Genomic DNA, 18698 nt, shown 5'->3' with positions numbered 1-18698 from the left:
ACACATCTGAAAAAAAGGCTCCCCATAAATCTGTTGGGAAATGCAATCAAGTCACAGTGCGGAGCACAACAAAGTTATAAAAAGGGTTGAAATAAAGAATGATTGACCAAACCAAATATTCTCTAGGATGTAGAGCAGTGATGGTGAACCTTTTGAGCTCGGCGTGTCAGCATTTTGAAAAACCCTAACTTCACTCTGGTGCCATGTCACATATTGAAATTTTTTGATATTTGCAACCATAGTAAAAAAAAAAAAAAAGATCTATATTTTTGATATTTATTTTACATATGTAAATGCCATTTAACAAAGAAAAATCAACCAAAAAAATGAGTTCGCGTGTCACCTCTGACATGCGTGTCATAGGTTCGCCATCACTGATGTAGAGGAACTAACTCCCTCATATATTGCTGGAAGAATGGAAAAAGTATAATCAGTTTATACCACAACTTGCTAATACTGTTAAGTTAAATATTCACAGGACTCAGACTATTCACCGACTTATTGACAAAAGTAATCAAAACATATCTATATGATACACATACGCTTGTACCAGCTTTATTTTTAAAAATCTATTTATTTTAAAATAAAATAAAAATCTATTTATTTTAGAGCTAGACAGTAATAGAGACAGAAACATACATTTGTTTTTCCAATGTTTATGCATTTATTGGTTGATTCCCCAATGTGCCCTGAAAGGGGATTGAACCCGCAACCTTGACGTATCAGGAGAGCGCTCTAGCAAAATGAGCTACCCAGCCAGGGCCCAGGTTTATTTTCAATAGTCAAAAAGTAGAAATAACCCAATGTGCATGTACAAAATGAATGGATAAACTAATGGTTTACATATTTGAAGGTAATAGACTCAAAGATAATATTTCTCTGGAAAATAAATGATGAGGTACTAATACATCATTAAATACATCTTCAACTATTCATGCAACAGAACTGAAGGCAGAAAATCCACTTTTATTGCCATCATATAAATTCTATGAAATGCAAAGTCAGCTATTAAAATGAAAAGTAAATTAATGACAAGGAGAGATTATAAAAGGACATGAAGTAAATAGTAACACATATGGTTAGTATTATGACTATGGTGATGGTTTCGGCTTAATACATGTCAAAATTCATCAGATACTATACTTAAAATGTCATTTACCACATGTATATTATACCATACTAATAAAGATTTTTAAAAATGTCTCAAGATTTAAAAAATTATCTTCAACTCTTTAAAAATACAGTTTGCAACTCTATATTCAATCCACGTCCTCATAACCCCTGGGGGTCAGTCTTTCTTAGTGACAAGTATATCCAACAATGGACTTCCATTGAAATCAACAGGAATTCCGGCTGGGTAACAAATGTCATATCCCTGGAATTGATCCCTTTTCTTTATCTTTGATTTCCTGCCTGGGCATCAATGGTCTTGAGGTGAACATCTGAGACCCTATAGAAATTCACACATCCAAAAAAATTTTTTAAGTGTTGACATTTTACTTTATTTTTTAAATATATCTTTATTGATTTCAGAGAGGAAGGGAGAAGGGATAGAAACATCAATGATTAGAGAATCATTGATTGGTGGCCTTCCACATGCCCCGTACTGGGGATCGAGCTTGCAACCTGGGCATGTGCTCTGACCGGGGAATCAAACCATGACCTCCTGGTTCATAGATCGACACTCAACCACTGGGCCATGCCAGCCAGTCCACAAATTTTTTTTTGTAAAAAACAGAGATAGAAACATCAATGAGAATCAACCCTAGCCTGTTAGCTCAGTGGGTAGCACATCAGCCTGTGGACCAAAGGTTCCTGGGTTCAATTCTGGTGAAGGGCATGTACCTTGGTTGCAGGCTACTTCCCGATGGTCAGGTCCCATGCAGAAGGCAACCAGTAGATGTGTTTCTCTCACATCAATATTTCTCTGTCTTTCCCTCTCTGTAAAAAAGATTAATGGAAAAAATATCCTTGGGTGAGGATCAACAACAGAAAAATAAAATGATGAGAATTACTGATTGGCTGCCTCCTGCACATGCCCTACTGGGGATCTAGCTCACAAGCCAGGCCTGTGCCCTGACCAGGAATCAAACTGTGACCTCCTGGTTCATAGGTCAATGCTCAACCACTGAGCAATACTATCCAGGCCTAAAACTCTTTTGATTATCTTTGATGCAAATGATGTAAGTCACAGAAGATAAACATGCCTGGAGATCCTCAGTGTGTACACACTGATACATTCTTTTTCGCAGAAACATTTCTGGATGCACATTCATTTAGGAGAGGCACATTCCATCCAGTTGGATGCAGTCTCCAACAATACCAATTAGGCCAGTGATTCTGTAGCAATCATGGCTTTCCCCTCACCCCTACGTCCCACAACCAGCTGCCATCAACCATGTAAGTGTAGACATACGGGCACATGGCTCTTCATAAGAACTTGGAAAATAATTCCCTTCAAAACTATTGGCATACCTTGTGAACAAGGTGTAAATTAATGCTGCTCCCAGAAGCACTTGAGGCTGCAACACCTGACCCTCCTTGGGGTGATTTCTGAGGCTCCTAAAGTTCATAGCATTTAGGCTTCACATGACCAGAAAGCCCTGCAACCTTTCCTCAAAAGATGTGAACAGTAATGCAAATTTGGCAAAAACCTGGTGAGCTAGTTTCTGTCCCCAGGCCATCCTGTGATACAGAGAAATTTTGAGGCCCCTCCAATAAAAAGTTGTTTGTAGAACTCAAATTTGCTTATAAGTTATGCCACACATTAACTCGGATACCCAAGATTGAAGAGTCCTTAAAACAGTAAGATACTCATTATTTTACAAACCAAAGGATGACGGACCTGGTACTTCTTGCATTGGTGACTTGGAAATTGGAAATATTCGTCACAGGTATCCAAGGAAACCAGTCCCTGAAAAAGTCCTTCTCAAGCTGCCAGCTGAATTCAGATGACGTTCTCTGGGCTATCACCGAGTTAGGTCCATTCCCCAACTATTCAGAATGAACAGAATGCAGATCCCCTAAGTGCTCAGGCTATTTCTAATTTCCTTCAACAAACCAAGAAACAGAGTAAGTTGCCCTGAGCACATTAGTCTGGTGACTGATACAAACTGTGGGAATCTTCTAGATGTTATCGGTGAAACAGCTTCGACCAGAGATATCTGTAGTGACATAAATCTGGCAAGAGATGTGTGTAGATCAGAAAGTGCAACATAGACACATATGCTTCCCACATAACTAAAACTTATGGGGAACCTCGCTACTGTTGATGTTTTATGCCTGAAATTAAATTCAGACAAATGGAACCTCAGTGTTTCCTCCAGTGTTACTAACACTGAAAACAAAAAAACACAAGCAAACAAACAAAACCACCTTAGAAGGCCTACACATCTAAGGCCTTCCCCCAGTGTGAACTCTCATGTGCTGAGCGAGGTTAGATTTTCGGCTAAAAGATTTGCCACATGCAATGCAATCAAAAGGCCGTTCTCCCGTGTGAACTCTCTGATGATACTGGAGGGTGGAACGAGAAGTAAAAGATTTCCCACATTCACTGCATTCGTAAGGCCTTTCTCCTGTGTGAGCTCTCTGGTGAATAATGAGGTGAATTCTTTGGGTAAAGGATTTCCCACATTGACTGCACTCATGAGGCTTTTCTCCTGTGTGAACTCTACGGTGTCGAATGAGTATGGAGCTATTTGTAAAACTCTTCTCACATTCATTGCACTTGTAAGGCCTTTCTCCTGTGTGAACTCTCTGATGATACCCAAGGGCAGAGACAGAAGTAAAAGACTTCCTACATTCACTACACTCATAAGGCCTTTCGCCAGTGTGAATTCTCCTGTGTTTAGAGAGGTACGAATTCTGGCTAAAGGTTCTCCCACAATCAGTACATTCATAAGGTTTTTCTCCCGTGTGAACCCTCTGGTGCTGATTCAACTGGGAACTATCCCTAAAAGATTTCCCACATTCACTGCAGTCAAAAGGCCTTTCTCCTGTGTGAACTCTCTGATGACAACGGAGGGCGGAGCTAGAGATAAATGACTTCTCACATTCACCACACTCATAAGGCCTTTCTCCAATGTGAACTTTCTGATGATAACGAAGGGAGGAGCCAGAGGTAAAGCATTTTCCACATTCACGACACTCATAAGGCCTCTCTCCTGTGTGAACTCTCTGGTGTATATTGAGATGATTTCTTTGGGTGAAAGTTTTCCCACATTCACTGCATTCATAAGGCCTTTCTCCTGTGTGAACTCTGCGGTGTCGAATGAGTATTGGTCCATTGGTAAAAGATTTCCCACAGTCACTGCACTCATAGGGTTTTTCTCCGGAGTGAACTCTCTGATGATAACAGAGGGCAGAGCCAGAGGTGAAAGATTTCCCACATTCACTACATTCAAAGGGCTTCTCTCCAGTGTGAACTCTCTGGTGTTGGGAGAGATAAGATTTGTGGCTAAAAGACTTTCCACACTCACTGCACTCATAAGGCCTTTCCCCTGTGTGAATTCTTCGGTGTATAATGAGGTGATTTATTTGAGTAAAAGATTTCCCACAATGACTACACTCAAATGGCCGTTCTCCTGTATGAACTCTCTGATGATAACGGAGGCCAGAGCTAGAGGTAAAAAACTTCCCACATTCATTGCATTTATAAGGCTTTTCTCCACTGTGAACTCTCTGATGATAACGGAGGGCAGAGCTAGAAGTAAAAGACTTCCCACATTCATTACACTCAAAAGGCCTTTCTCCTGTATGAACTCTCCCATGTTCAATGAGGTCAGATTTCCGTTTAAAGAATTTCCCGCATTCGGTGCACTCAAAACTCATTTCTCCAGAATAAACTGTCTGTTGTTGTGGAATAAGAGCAGAGCTTTGCCTGAAAGATGGTGCACATTCACAGCAGACGTAACAGCTTTCTCCAGTGTGGCTTCTCTGAGGATAAATGAGGACAAATTTTTGGTTAAAGGATTTCCCGCATTTGCCGCACTTGTGCTGCCTCGCCGCAGAATGAACTCTTCGGTGTTGAGTGAAGGCTGAGCTTCCCCTAAAGGATTTCCCACAGTCATCACATACATGAATTCTGTCATCATCATGGACTCTCTGGTGAATAACAAATGAGGATCTGTACCTGAATGTTTTCCCACACTCGCGGCACACAAAACCCTGGTTTTTAATGTGCACTCCTGAGTCCTGACCATGTGTGTGTTTAGGACTGAAGGCTTTCTCACATTCTTCCCTAGTATAGTTACTTTTTCTGTGCTGAAGAGGCCCCCTGCATTTGGAGATCTTGTTTGGTTTCTCTCTGGTGTGAGTGGCTTGTTGGCGATGTCCCGAGGAGGTCAGGCAGACCTTTTCAACCCCCTCATGGGTAGAGGGCTTCCGTGACATATGGAAATTGCAGCTCTTTACAAACGAGGATCTATCCACAATGCTCAGGAGGAGTTTCTCTCCCGTGAGCTGCTCCTGGTCATGTTGACAGTTTGCACTGAAATTAAATTGTTTTCCACACGCCCCACACCTCAGTCTGTGTAGTGTTTCCTGGTGCTCAGCCAAACGGAAGATATCTGTCAAGACTGGACCACACATCTCACAGGGGTGGGTCTTCTGGGAAGACTGAGATTCCCTTGAAGTCCTGGCCTGTGACACTCCCACAGGAATGCTCTGTTCAGATGGTGCCTCCACATTCTTTGTTCCACAACAGCAACCTAAGTGCAAAGAAATGATGGTAAATTGCACGCTGACTTTATTGGCAAGGGGCAACCCAACCACAAATGTGTAAAAGTTCCACAAAAAAGAGCAGGGGTAACTATGATTATGTCAGATAACATGACTTTAAGTCAAAAACTGTCACAAGAGACAAAGAACTTCTTTATATAATGATAAAGCAGCCAAGTCACCAAGAAAATGTAACTGTTATAAAAGTACATATGTAACTAATATCAGAGCACCTAACTATATTTAAGAAGTACTAACTGATCTGAAGAAAGAAATAGACAGCAATGCAATAATAGTTGGTGACTTCAATACTCTACTTTCAACAATGGACAGATCACCCAGACAAAAATATAAGTAAAAGAATATCGAATCTAAACTTTTCTTAAGAGCAAATGGACCTGGCCCTGGACAGGTAGCTCATTTGGTTACAGTGTGGTCCTGATATGCCAAGATTGCAGGTTCAACACCTGGTCTGGGTACATATAAGAATCAACCAATGAATTGAGGCATAAATAAGTGGGACAAAAAAATCAGTATTTCTCCCTCTCTTCCTCTGACTTTCTAAAATCAATAAATAAAAAATTGAAAAACAACAGATATATACAGAACATGCAGCAGAATATACACTCTTCTCAAGTGCAAAATGAACACATGATATAAGACATCATATTAGGTCACAAAACAAGTCTTAACATGTTAAGTACCCAGTCAGTCACCGGTGACTGACACTATACTTTCCATCTGGAAGTCAAAACGGGTTGGGCACTTAACGTGTTAACAAACTTAAGAAGGCTGAAATCCTATCAAATGTCTTTTCCAAACAACCTGGCATGAAACTGGAAATCATCAGAGGAAGAAAGCTGGAAAATAAGAAATATGTAAAATTTAAGCAACAAACTCCTGAAAAATCAATGGATCAAAGATATCAAAAATACATATTCAGACAAATGAAAATGGAAACATAACACACCAAAATGCAACAAAAGCAGCAGAGGTAAGGTTATAGTAATAAATGCCTACCTTAAGCTAAAAGAAAGATCTCAAACAATCTGCCTTTATATTTTAAAGGCAGTGGACAGGGTGTCTGCCTGCAGACCGAAGGGTCTCAGGTTCAATTTTGGTCAAGGTTACCACCTCAGTTGCAGGCTCCTCCTTGGCCCTTGCCCTAGTCAGGGCCCGTGCAGAGAGCAACAAATCAATGTGTTTCTCTCACATTGATATTTCTCTCCATCTTTCCCTCTCTATTCCACTCTCTCTAAAAATCAATGGAAATATCCTTGGGTGAGGATTAAAAAAAGTAAAGAAAGCAAATAACAGAGATAGCAGAAAAAAGTGAAAAGGAGAGAGAGAAAAACAACTGAAAAGATTCATAAAAAAGAACTGGTATTTTGAAAGGATAAACAAATTGATAAGCATTTAGATAAACTAAGTGAAAAGACACATACGATCAGAAATAAAAGGAGATATCACAACTGGTAGTACTGGAATGCAATGCTATTTAATAAAAGGCTAATTATGCGAATTATCCCCACGGGCGGGCGGGAGTTTGACCAACCGGGAGTTAGATGTGGGCTGACCACCAGGGGGTGGCGCGGAACATGGTGGGTGTCAGCGACTGGGCGCTGGCAGTGGGTGGCAGTGGAGGCACTGCCGGCCCCGATGTGGTGCCAGACTACTGCAGGGTGAGCGGGGGGGGGGGGGGGGGCAATCACCCTGCCGGTCGCCCCTCAGATCAGTCCTGATCGCTGGACAGGCATAAGGACCCTACCCATGCACAAATTTGGTGCATTGGGCCTCTAGTAGGAAAGTAAAATAAAGAACACCCAAATTAGAATGGAAGAAGGAAAACTGTCATTTTGCAGATGACATCATCTTACATATAGAAAACACTAAAGACTCCACCAAAACACTCTTAGAATTAATCAATGAATTCAGCAAAGTTGCAGGATTAAAAAAAAAAAATCAATATACAAAACTCAGTTGCCACGGCCAGTTAGCTAAGTTGGTTAGATTCATCCCAATATGCCAAGGTTGCAGGTTCAATCTTTGATCAGGGCACATGAAAAGCATCAATCATGCTCAGTGGCTAGAGAGTTGGCCTGTGGACTGAAGGGTCCTGGGTCAGATTCCAGTCAAGGGCCCATGCCTGGGTTGTGGGCTCGATCCCCAGTGGGGGACATACAGGAGGCGACCGATCAATGATCCTCATCATTGATGTTTCTCTCTCTCTCCCCCTCTCCCTTCCTCTCTGAAATCAATAAATATATATATACATTTTAAAGCAGCAACCAATCTATCATGATAAAAGCATAACATGCTAATGAGACCAAACGTCCTTCTGAACGACCTTCCAGACGAAGCCAGGGTGCCGGATGGAAGCTGGAGCTGGCAGCCGGGAAAGGAAGGCCTACTCTTGCATGAATTTCGTGCATCGGTCCTCTAGTGAATGCACACTAGTAAACAAGTGGAACAACAAATCAATGTTTCCCTCTCTCTGTGCCTCTCCCTCCCTCCTCCATAAAAACAAATAGCCTATTATTTTCCCTCCCAGGAAAACACCTGTGTCTTTCTCGTTCCTCTATTCTTCCTCCACACCCATGCAGCTCCTAAACAAACAGGGAACCCATGAGACTTGCAACCAGGGAGCAATGGCGGCGGCAGCTTGCCCCAGGCTAACCCCCTGAGCCTGTCCCCAAAGCACATTTTCTGACTTCTCAGTGAGCCAAGGTGGCCGAGGCGCGGCTCATTTCCCCACCTAGCCCCTCTCCTGTTGCTGCTTCTACCCTAGGCCCTTCCTTGCTTCACTGTCCCCAGATTTAATAAATATCTTCTAAAAACAACTAAAAACAAAAGAAAACAAAACAAACAAAATGTATTAGAAAAAATTGTTTTAAATCAGCTGTGTTTATTTTTTTATTTTTATTTCTAAATATGTTTTATTGATTTTTTACAGAGAGGAAGGGAGAGAGATAGAGAGTTAGAAACATCGATGAGAGAGAAACATGGATCAGCTGCCTCCTGCACACCTCCCACTGGGGATGTGCCCGCAACCCAGGTACATGCCCTTGACCGGAATCGAACCTGGGACCTTTCAGTCTGCAGGCCGACGCTCTATCCACTGAGCCAAACCGGTTTCAGCCAGCTGTGTTTATATACATTAAAAATAAACTATCTGCAAAGAAAATTTTTAAAATCCCACTTAAAATAGCATCAATGCCCTGACCGGTGTGGCTCAATGGAGTGAAGGTCGTCCCATGCACCAAGAGGTCACCATATTGATTCCTGGTTGGATTCAGGCAGAGCACCTGCTGGGTTTGGGATCTTGGTCCCCAATAGGGGACGTGCGGGAGGCAGCCAATTGAGGTTTCTCTCTCATGAGTGTTTCTATCTCTTTTTCATCTCCTTTCCTCTCTCTAAAATAAATAAAAACATATTTAAAAAAATAAATCCATGAAAAAATATCCTGATGTGAGGATTAACAATAAAAAAAATAGCATAAAAAATACTCAGGAATAAATGTAACCTAGGAGGTGAAAGATCTTTATTCTGAAAATTATTGAATAAGTCACAAATAAATAGAAAAATATCCAGTGTTCTTGGATTGAAAGAATAAATATTGTTATGTCCATTTTACCCAGGTAATCTCCCCAGTGTGATCTACAGATTCTATGTAATTCATATCAAAATTCCAATAACATTTTTCATGGATACAGAAAAAACAACCCACTAGACTTGGGATGATGAACATAGTGGACAGATGATGTATTATCGAATTGAAACCAGTGTTATTTTGTTAACCAGTGTCACCCCAACAAATTCCATAAGAAGGGAGGGTGATCCTAAAATCCATATGGAACCACACACAAAAAATCCAAATAGCCAAAGCAATCTTTTTAAAAAATATATACATATGTTTTTATTGATTTCGGAGAGGAAGGGAGAGGGAGAGAGAGACAGAAACATCAACATGAGAATCACTGATTGGCCACCCGGGCATGTGCCCTGGCCGGGAATGGAATCATGATCTCCTGATTCATAGGTTGATGCCAGCCAGGCAGCAATCTTAAAAAAAAAGAAAAAAGAAAAGAAAAAAAAAAAAAGAAAAGAAAACAAAAACGCAAAGCTAAAGGCATCGCACTTCCTATTTCAAAATATTGCAAAGCTGTAAGTAATCAAAACACTATGGTACTGGCATAAAAATAGACCAATGGAAAACAGCAGAGCCCAGAAATAAACCCATGCATCTATGGTCAAATAATCTTTGAAGAGGGACCCAAAAACACACAATGAGGAAAGGACAGTCTCTTCAATAAATGATGCTGAGCCCTGGCCAGGTAGCTCACTTGGTTACAGCATCATCCCAATACACCAAGGTTGCAGGTTTGATCCCAGGTCAGGGTACATACAACAAGAATGAATCAATTAATGCATAAATAAGTGGAACAATAAAGTGATGCTTCCCTCTCTCTCTCAGATCAATAAAGGAAAAATAAACAAGTGATGAGATAAATGGATATTTATCATGTGCAAAAATTAAAAGTAACTTGAATGTAAAAAATATTTGAGACCTGAAATTGTTAAACTTTTAGAAGAAAACGTAAAGGAAAAGATCCTTGACATTGGTGTTGGCAATGATTTTTTTGGATATGAAAGCAACAGCACAGACAACAAAAGCAAAAATAAACAAGTGGGCTATATGAAACCAGAAAGCTTCTACACAGCAAGAGGCATAATCAACAAAACAAAAAGGCAACCTAAGAAATAGGAGAAAATATTTGCAAATGATGTATCCAATAAGGGGTTAATATCCAGAATACACAGCTCTGACTGGTATGGCTCAGTTGGTTGGAGTGTCGTTCGTCCCTGCACCAAAAGGTCACAGGTTTAATTCCCAGTCAGGGCACATACCTGGGTTGCAGGCTCGATCCCCTGCCCCCGTTGGGGAATGAGTGTGAGAGGCAACCCCATCCATGTTTCTCTCTCTCTCTCTCTCTCTCTCTCTCTCTCTCTCTCTCTCTCTCTCTCTCTCTCCCCCCATCCATTACTCCCTTCCCCTATCTCTCTAAAAAAATAAATCAATGAACCTGTCCTCAGGTGAGGAAAAAAAAAAATCCAGAATGCATATATAAAGAACTCACGCAATTCAACAACAAAAGAACAATTCAAGTAAAAATGGCAGAGGATGTGTATAGACATTTATTGAAAGACATACAAATGGCAAAGAGATACCACAAAGATGCAAATTCAAACCACAATGAGATGCCACCTCACAGCTGTTAGGATGGCTACTAACAAAAAAACAACAACAAGAGATCAAAAGTATTAACGAGGATGTGCTAGAAAGGAAACCTCTGTACACTGGAGGACGGCACCTCAATACAGCCATTCAGACCACCTGTAGGGAAGTTCCTCAAAACATTCAAAACAGAACGACCACATGGTCCAACAGCCCCACTTCTGTTATATTTTATCCAAAAGAAACAAAAATCAGTATCTGAAAAAGGTATTTGCACTCCCATGTTTACTGCAGCATTATTCATAATAGCCATGGTAAGAAATTACTTCAAGAATCTGTCAGCAGCCCTGACCGCTTTGGCTCAGTGGATAGAGCGTCGGCCTGCAGACTCAAGGGTCCCGGGTTCGATTCTGGTCAGGGGCATGTGCCTGGGTTGCGGGCACATCCCCAGTGGGGGGTGTGCGGGAGGCAGCTGGTCGATGTTTCTCTCTCATCGATGTTTCTAACTCTCTATCCCTCTCCCTTCCTCTCTGTAAAAAATCAATAAAATATATTTTTTTAAAAAAAGAATCTGTCAGCAATTGAATGGATAAAGAAAGTCACACACACACACACACACACACACACACACACGGGGGTATTATTCAGCCACAAAAAGAAAATCATGCACTTGTAACAACATCAATGAACCTGAAGGACATAATGCAAAGTGAAATAAGCCAGACTGAGAAAGACAAATACTGCATAATGTCACTTATATGTGGAATCTTAAAAAAAGAGTTGAATCATAAAAACAAAAAGAATGCCAGGGACTGGGGGTTAAGGGAAATGGGAGATATTGGTGAGTTACAAAATTAATTTCTGAGACTCTAATGTAAAACATGGTGACTGTACTAATAGAGGAATATGCAAATTGCCCAGGACACTGTCACAGTAATAACGACCAAACAGCAGGCTGCGTGGAGAGACCAGGCCGGACGGGGGCAGCAGTGAGGGGTGACCAGGCTGGTGTGTGTGGGGGGGCAGTTGGGGGCAACCAGGCCAGCAGAGTGTGGCAGTTGGGGAGTTGGGGGCAACCAGGCTGGCGGGGGGGGGGGGTGGACAGTTAGGGGTGAGCAGGCCAGCAGAGGGGACAGTTAGGGGCAATCAGGCCAGCAGGCAGAGGCGGTTAGGGGTGATCAGGCTGGCGGGGGGGCAGTTAGGAGCCAGTGGTCCTGGATTGTGAGAAGAATGTCTGACTGCTGGTTTAGGCCCAATCCCCGGGACCCAGCCTAAACCAGCAGTCGGACATCCCCCGAGGGGTCCCAGATTGGAGAGGGGGCTGGCTGGGCTGAGGGGACCCCCCCTCACTGCACAAATTGCGTGCACCAGGGCTCTAGTAGTTAATAATGCTGTACTGTATACTTGAAATTTGCTAAGAGACCAGATATTAAGTGTATCTCGCACATGAAAAGGGTAAATACAACAGTCTTCTCTAACCATGGGTGACACAGTCCAAGCAGCCATGAGTAGCATCCAGCCCCGTACACAAGGTGACGGGTGTGTTAATCTGATTGGACTAATCATTTCACAATGTATATGTACAATAAATCACATTGTACGTTTTTAATATGCACAATAGTATTTGTCAATTATACCTCAATAAAGCCAGAAAAAAAGATCTAAATTCTATAAATAGAACCACAGGACAGTCTTAAAAAGTAACCCATGGAGCCCTAGCTGGTGTGGCTCAGTAGATAGAGCACTGGCCTGCAGACTGAAGGGTCCCGGGTTCGATTCTGGACAAGGGCACAGGCCCGGAAAGTAGGCTCCATCCCCAGCAGGGGGCGTGCAGAAGGCAGTCATCATTGATGTTTCATCTCTCTCTCCCTCTCCCTTCCTCTCTGAAATCAATAAAAAATATCAAAAAATTAAAATAAAATAAAAGTAACCTATGGGACTGGGAAGTAATGACCACGATGATGCCTGTAATTGCCAGCACAGGCCAGACAAGAAAATGTCAAATAAAAAAGGGGGGAACTGAGGTGCCACCTACCCGGATACACGGCCCAGCCAGGGGGTCATGAGGCCCCGGTGACTGTACAGCGTGCATCCAGCTGCAGGGAGGGATGAGGCCGAGCGAGCGAACGGGCCCCACCACGGACAGCCGCTGCCCAGAAAACCGGGGCGGCAAGCAGCGCCCACAGTCCACGTGAGGACAGAGCGCCCCGGGGAAGGGGGACTTGGGCCAGCCCAGGTCACTGGGGCGAGCGAGGGCCTTACCTTGCGAGGAAACAAGCGCGAAGGTCTCCAGCATCACGTCCAGGTACAGGCTTCTCTGGGCCGCCGCCAGGCGGCGCCACTCCTCCCTGGAGAAGCGCAGAGCGACATCCTCAAAGGCCACGCCATCCTGCAGGGTTAGAGCCAACAAAACCATGAGCCGTGCCCCTCGGCGCCCAGCTCCTCGCACATCTTCCCGCGGCTCCCCCTCTGGGGCTCCCCTCTCGGAGGAGATACCAGGCCCCGGTGCCGGGGGTGCCATCTGTCACCGGCCATTAACCACTGTCCTCGCTCCCAGCAGCAACAGCCGGCGGGTGGGGGGAGGGCGGAACGCAGATCAATGTTATCTAAGCTCTGACCCGGGCCTGCACCCCTCCTGGGAGACCATTCACCTGGGGCTCCCCACATTGTGCCTCGAAGACACAGCCCAAAATTTGGTTGCACGTTCAGTCCAACAGCTCTGCACCTCCTGATCCATACCACAGGCAGGTCTCTGGACTCAGCCAGGCACTTGGCAGGTGACACCCGGAGTGCGCAATCCGTCCTCTGCGGGACCTCCCAGCCACGGAAAGCCCCAAATGAGGCTCTGAAGACCCCCCTGCCGCCTGACATTTACTTCTGTGTCCGCCCCCAGAACCATGTGGATCTCAGGTGACAGCCCCCCTCTATTTTCTGCCCTGTACCTGATACCCGCACGGCCCCCTTACAGGTCAGTGACACAAGGACCACATTTGTCCCAGGCCTTGCCCACCCGCAAGGCACAAACGCCCAGATTCCATCCAAACCCACCACAAAGATCTGTGAATCCACACAGCGGTGGGTCAACAGAAGCCCTGCCCTCTAGTGTCAATCCTCTCTTTTTAAAAATATGTTTTTACTGGTTTCAGAGAGGAAGGGAGAGGGAGAGATAGAAACAGCAATGATGGAAGAGAACTACGGACCGGCTGCCTCCTGCGCGCCCCCTCCTGGGCATGGAGCTCGCAACCCGGGCCTGTGCCCTTGACCGGAATCGAACCCGGGACCCTGCAGTCCGCAGGCCGACGCTCCCAAACCGGCCAGGGCGAGTGTCATCTCTTAACTGCCCCTCTGCCTTGATGGCCATCCCATGGACGCCGGGGCCCCCCCATGCCCCGCCAGGTCAACCTCCCTTCCCACCATTCCCGCACCACTGCCCTCCTCAGCATGCACTCTCTTCTTTCTGACCCACAATTAGCATCACCACCACGGAGTGCATCCCCTCATCACAGGTGACCCCCCGCCGCCCCGGCCCACAATGAGAGCCGCCCTATTGCATGCCTCCCCCATGAAGCCCTCCCAGATTTCCCGGCCGGTGTCCCCGTGCCCACTTGATGCCTCCGCTCACTGTTCCCTGAAACTTCTCAGACCGACGACCACAAGCATTATCGGATGAAGACGCGTGTCAAACTCAGAAACAACTCGCAGAAAGACTGAACGTTGCTCAGCAAACACTTTCCGGTCGTTTACAAGCAACGGGAAAGATTTTAAAGGAAGGAAAATGGTGCCACATCAACTGAACGGAAGACAAATGGAAAACCGAAAAGTCATCAGTAAAATGTGGCTTCAACGGCACGGAAGAAAGTCTTTTTTGCACAGAATTGTGCCTGGCGGTGAAAAGTGGATTTATCTTGAGAATCCCAAACACAAAACCGTGGGTTGCTCCAGGTCAACCACCCGCATCGACTGCCTCCATTGCCTCAGCCGCTAAGCTAAGACCAAAATCCTGAGGCTGTTTCCAACTCCTCCTTCCCCCTCACCTACAACATCCAAAACCCACACGGCCCGTCTTTAAAAAGGGACCCAGAATCCAACTTCTCCCACCTCAGTCACCTCTCCTGTCCAACAGCCTCCGTCTGGGTTAGAGCAGCGGCCTCCTCCCCGGCTCTGACTCCTCCCTCACCCCACAATCTGTCCTCCATGTGCAGCCAGAAGAAACCGACTTCATCCAGGAGAGGCCAGTTCCTTCTTGTCCAACCTCCATCTGCCTCCACAACAGATGCCCCACTTCTTAGGCAGCGACAGTACAGGCATGATTACTGACCCCCCTGCTCTTTTTAAAAAAAATATATTTGGCCCTAACCCGTTTGGCTCAGTGGATAGAGCGTAGGCCTGCGGACTCAAGGGTCCCGGGTTCGATTCCAGTCAGGGGCATGTACCTTGATTGTGGGCACATCCCCAGTAGGGGGTGGGCAGGAGGCAGTTGGTCGATGTTTCTCTCTCATCGATGTTTCTAACTCTCTTTCCCTCTCCCTTCCTCTCTGTGAAAAATCAATAAAATATATTAAAATTATATATATATATATATATATATATATATATATATATATTTCTTTATTGATTTCAGAGAGGAAGGGAGGAGAGATAGAAACATCAATGATGAGAGAGAATCATTGATCCGCTGCCTCCTGCACGCCTCCTACTGGGGACTGAGCCTGCAACCCAGGCATGGGCCCTTGGCCGGAATTGAACCCGGGACCCTTCAGTCCGCAGGCTGACACTCTATCCACTGAGCCACACCGGCTAAGACGCGCCCCCCCCCCCCCCCCCCCCACACACACACACTCTTTTTTCTTAAAAAGAATGGAGACCTGCCCTGGCAGGTGGTTCAGTGGTTGGAGCACTGTCCTGTATGCCAACAGATTGCAGTACGGACCTAGTTTGGGGGTTTGATTCCTGGTCAGGACGTGTAGGCGATCGATGTTTCTTACATCAATGTTTCTCTCTCTCAAGTCGATAAACATATCCTCGGGGGAGGATTTAAAAACAAATTATTAAAATAAAAATAGAAAAAGGAAAGAATGGAGATCTGCACTGCCTACCGTATTCCCAGCTTCGTGGCACCTCCAAGCATTTGCACCTGCTGGTGTCGGCCCTGGGTTAACCTCCCACACCTGCTTACACTGGTTGCCAGAAATGGGCGCCCCGTCGTCTCACCTGTGCCCCGTCCCTCAGGACACAGGGATTGGGGGTATCCCAAGGGTCCCCACATCCAAGAGAGGGGAACATACCAAGGGGAGAGTCGGCAGACACCACAACCTCGGACGGGCTCAGGTATCTCTAACGGTCTCAGACCCAACATCTTGGAAAGGAGATGAACTTGGCCATCCCAGACATCACAGGGGTGGTGTCAGGACCGCGGAGGGGCCGGGACACCCTGTCCTTCCTTGTGTGGGTTCTAGAGGTGGTTTTCAACCTTGGGGACCTGTGGGAGACGCAGACAACCACCCTTCGGCGCCAAGGGGGCGGGTCTCTGCTGAATCCGCGGCCGGCCTGGAGCCTGGTGCCCCCAGTGCCGCCCGTGCCAGCTGTGACCTTGGGCAAGAACACAACTCTCCGGGCCTCCTCACGCCCATCCCAGACGTGCTCTCTCTCTGAGCAGCTATTTTTTTTTTTTTTTCTGAGCCGCTTTTGTAAAACATTACAAGGCCTGTCACATCCCTAGCCGGTTTGGCTCAGTGGATAGAGTCTGGCCTGCGGACCACAGGGTCCTGGGTTCGATGTGTTTTTCTCACATGGATATTTGTCTGTCTTTCCCTCTCTCTAAACATCAATGGAAAAATAGCCTCGGGTGTAGATTAAAAAATCCTGTATAGCCCTAATGGGTGTGGCTCAGTGGCTAGAGCATCGGCCTGCGCACTGATGGGTCCCGGGTTCAATTCTGAACAAGGGCATGTATCTTGGTTGCGGGCTCATTCCCAGTAGGGAGATGTGCAGGAGGCAGCTGATGGATGTTTCTCTCTCATCGATGTTTCTAGCTCTCTATCTCTCTCCCTTCCTCTCTGTAAAAAATCAATAAAAAATATATTTTAAAAAGCCCTACATATTAAAAAAAAAAAATCCTGTATAATAAAAAACTAATATGCGCTGAAACCGGTTTGGCTCAGTGGATAGAGCATCGGCCTGCAGACTGAAAGGTCCCAGGTTCGATTCCGGTCAAGGGCATGTACCTTGGTTGCGGGCACATCCCCAGTAGGGGGTGTGCAGGAGGCAGCTGATCGATGTTTCTCTCTCATCGATGTTTCTAGCTCTCTCTCTCTCTCCCTTCCTCTCTGTAAAAAATCAATAAAATATATTAAAAAAAAAACTAATATGCTAAGTGTCCAATCGTCTGGCTGGCTGTTCAACCAATCAAAGCGCAATATGCTAGTGACATGCTAAGGCTGCTCAACCGCTCGCTATGGCGTTTACTGACCACCAGGGGGCAGACGCTCTGATGCTCCGACTGGTAGGTTAGCTTGCTGCTGGGGTCCAGCTGATGGGGACGGGGTGAGACGGGCTGGACGCCCTCTGGAGCCCTCCTGCAGTCCCTCCCCGGCCCCAATCGCGCAGGTGGGGCCCCTCGGCCTGGCCTGCGCCCTCTTGCAACCCAGGACCCCCGGGGGATGGCAGAGAGCCAGTTTCGGCCAGAAGCTATGACATACCCCAGTGATGGCGAACCTTTTCAGCTCGGCGTGGCAGCATTTTGGAAAACCCTAACGTAACTCTGGTGCCGTGTCACACAGAGAAATTTTTTGATATTTTTTTAACCATAGTAAAACAAAGACTTATATTTTTGATATTTATTGTATATATTTAAATACCATTTAACAGAAATATCAACCAAAAACAATGAGTTCAGAGGTGACACGCGTGTCATAGGTTCGCCATCACTGACATGCACTGACCGTCCAGGGGCAGATGCTCTATGCAGGAGCTGCCCCCTGGTGGTCAGGGGGAGCGCTGCGGCAGACGCGGGGAGGGGCCTAAGCCATCAGTCGGACATCCCCCAAGGGCTCCTGGACTGCCAGCGAGGGCAGGCTGGCTCAGGGGGACAGGTCTCCCCCCCACCCCCCGCCAGTGCACAAATTTTGTGCACCCGGCCCCTAGGAAGCAAATAAAAAGGCCTGTCCTGCAAGTGTCCCCCTCTGTCCACATACTTCCACGACGCGGTAAAGAGGAGCTCAGGTTCCCGGATGCTCCCGGCCCAGCCGCCCCTGCGCGGTTCCCGGCGGCCCCTCAGCCCCGCACCATCTCCTACCCGCCCCCCCGCCCCCCATCTCCGTCACACGGGGGGCACCCCCTCGCGGGCCTGACGCGGGGCCGGGGCTGCAGGGTTGGGCGGTTCCGGCGGCGAGGCCCCGGGAGGGGGGTCGCGCTCACCTCATCCGGGCGCCTCGGCGCGGCCCCAGCCATCGGGAACTGCGGGCGGAGCAGGCGGGGGCGGCCCGGCTGTCGGTCCCCGTCCCCGCGAGTCCCCGGTGGAGCCGCCGGCCTCACCCCCGCGTCCGCGCGGCGGAAACCGGGCTTCTGACGCCCGCAGATTCCAGCGGGTCGTCCGGGGCCCACTGACCCGCAAGCGTCCGACGCGGTCAAAAGGCCCGTGAGGAGCCGAGTGACCACCAAGAGGACGGAAGTCCCGCCTTGGCGGGATCCGCGGACCGGAAGTACCTCGTCCCTGAGCCGCCATTGGCTCACCATCCGGTCTCTC

At 46.4% G+C, this 18698-nt stretch overlaps 2 protein-coding genes across 6 annotated transcripts in view; one reads left to right on the top strand and one right to left on the bottom strand.

Moving 5' to 3' along the window:
* The window catches only part of ZNF544 (zinc finger protein 544), a 276321-nt gene that overhangs the window by 131032 nt on the left and 126591 nt on the right, over positions 1–18698 (top strand). The window lies entirely within an intron of this gene.
* On the bottom strand, positions 542–18624 carry LOC132216411 (zinc finger protein 345-like). Of its 4 annotated transcripts, none has more exons than XM_059665563.1 (3): positions 18371–18624; positions 13217–13343; positions 542–5708 (listed from the first exon to the last, which is right to left on the bottom strand). In XM_059665563.1, exons 1-3 carry the CDS (start codon positions 18401–18403, stop codon positions 3394–3396), a joined length of 2475 nt encoding a protein of 824 aa, XP_059521546.1. In that variant the 5' UTR covers positions 18404–18624; the 3' UTR covers positions 542–3393. The 4 variants fall into 4 exon arrangements, with proteins under 4 accessions (XP_059521546.1, XP_059521547.1, XP_059521548.1 ...); XM_059665564.1 differs by lacking the exon at positions 18371–18624 and adding an exon at positions 6490–6578 and having other exon boundaries at positions 543–5708; positions 13217–13345; XM_059665565.1 differs by lacking the exon at positions 13217–13343 and having other exon boundaries at positions 543–5708.

The sequence above is a fragment of the Myotis daubentonii genome, chromosome 15 (assembly GCF_963259705.1).
Source record: "Myotis daubentonii chromosome 15, mMyoDau2.1, whole genome shotgun sequence".
NCBI lineage: Eukaryota > Metazoa > Chordata > Mammalia > Chiroptera > Vespertilionidae > Myotis > Myotis daubentonii.
The sequence above is the reverse complement of the archived record's forward strand: the minus strand, read 5'-3'. Positions and strand labels throughout refer to the sequence as shown.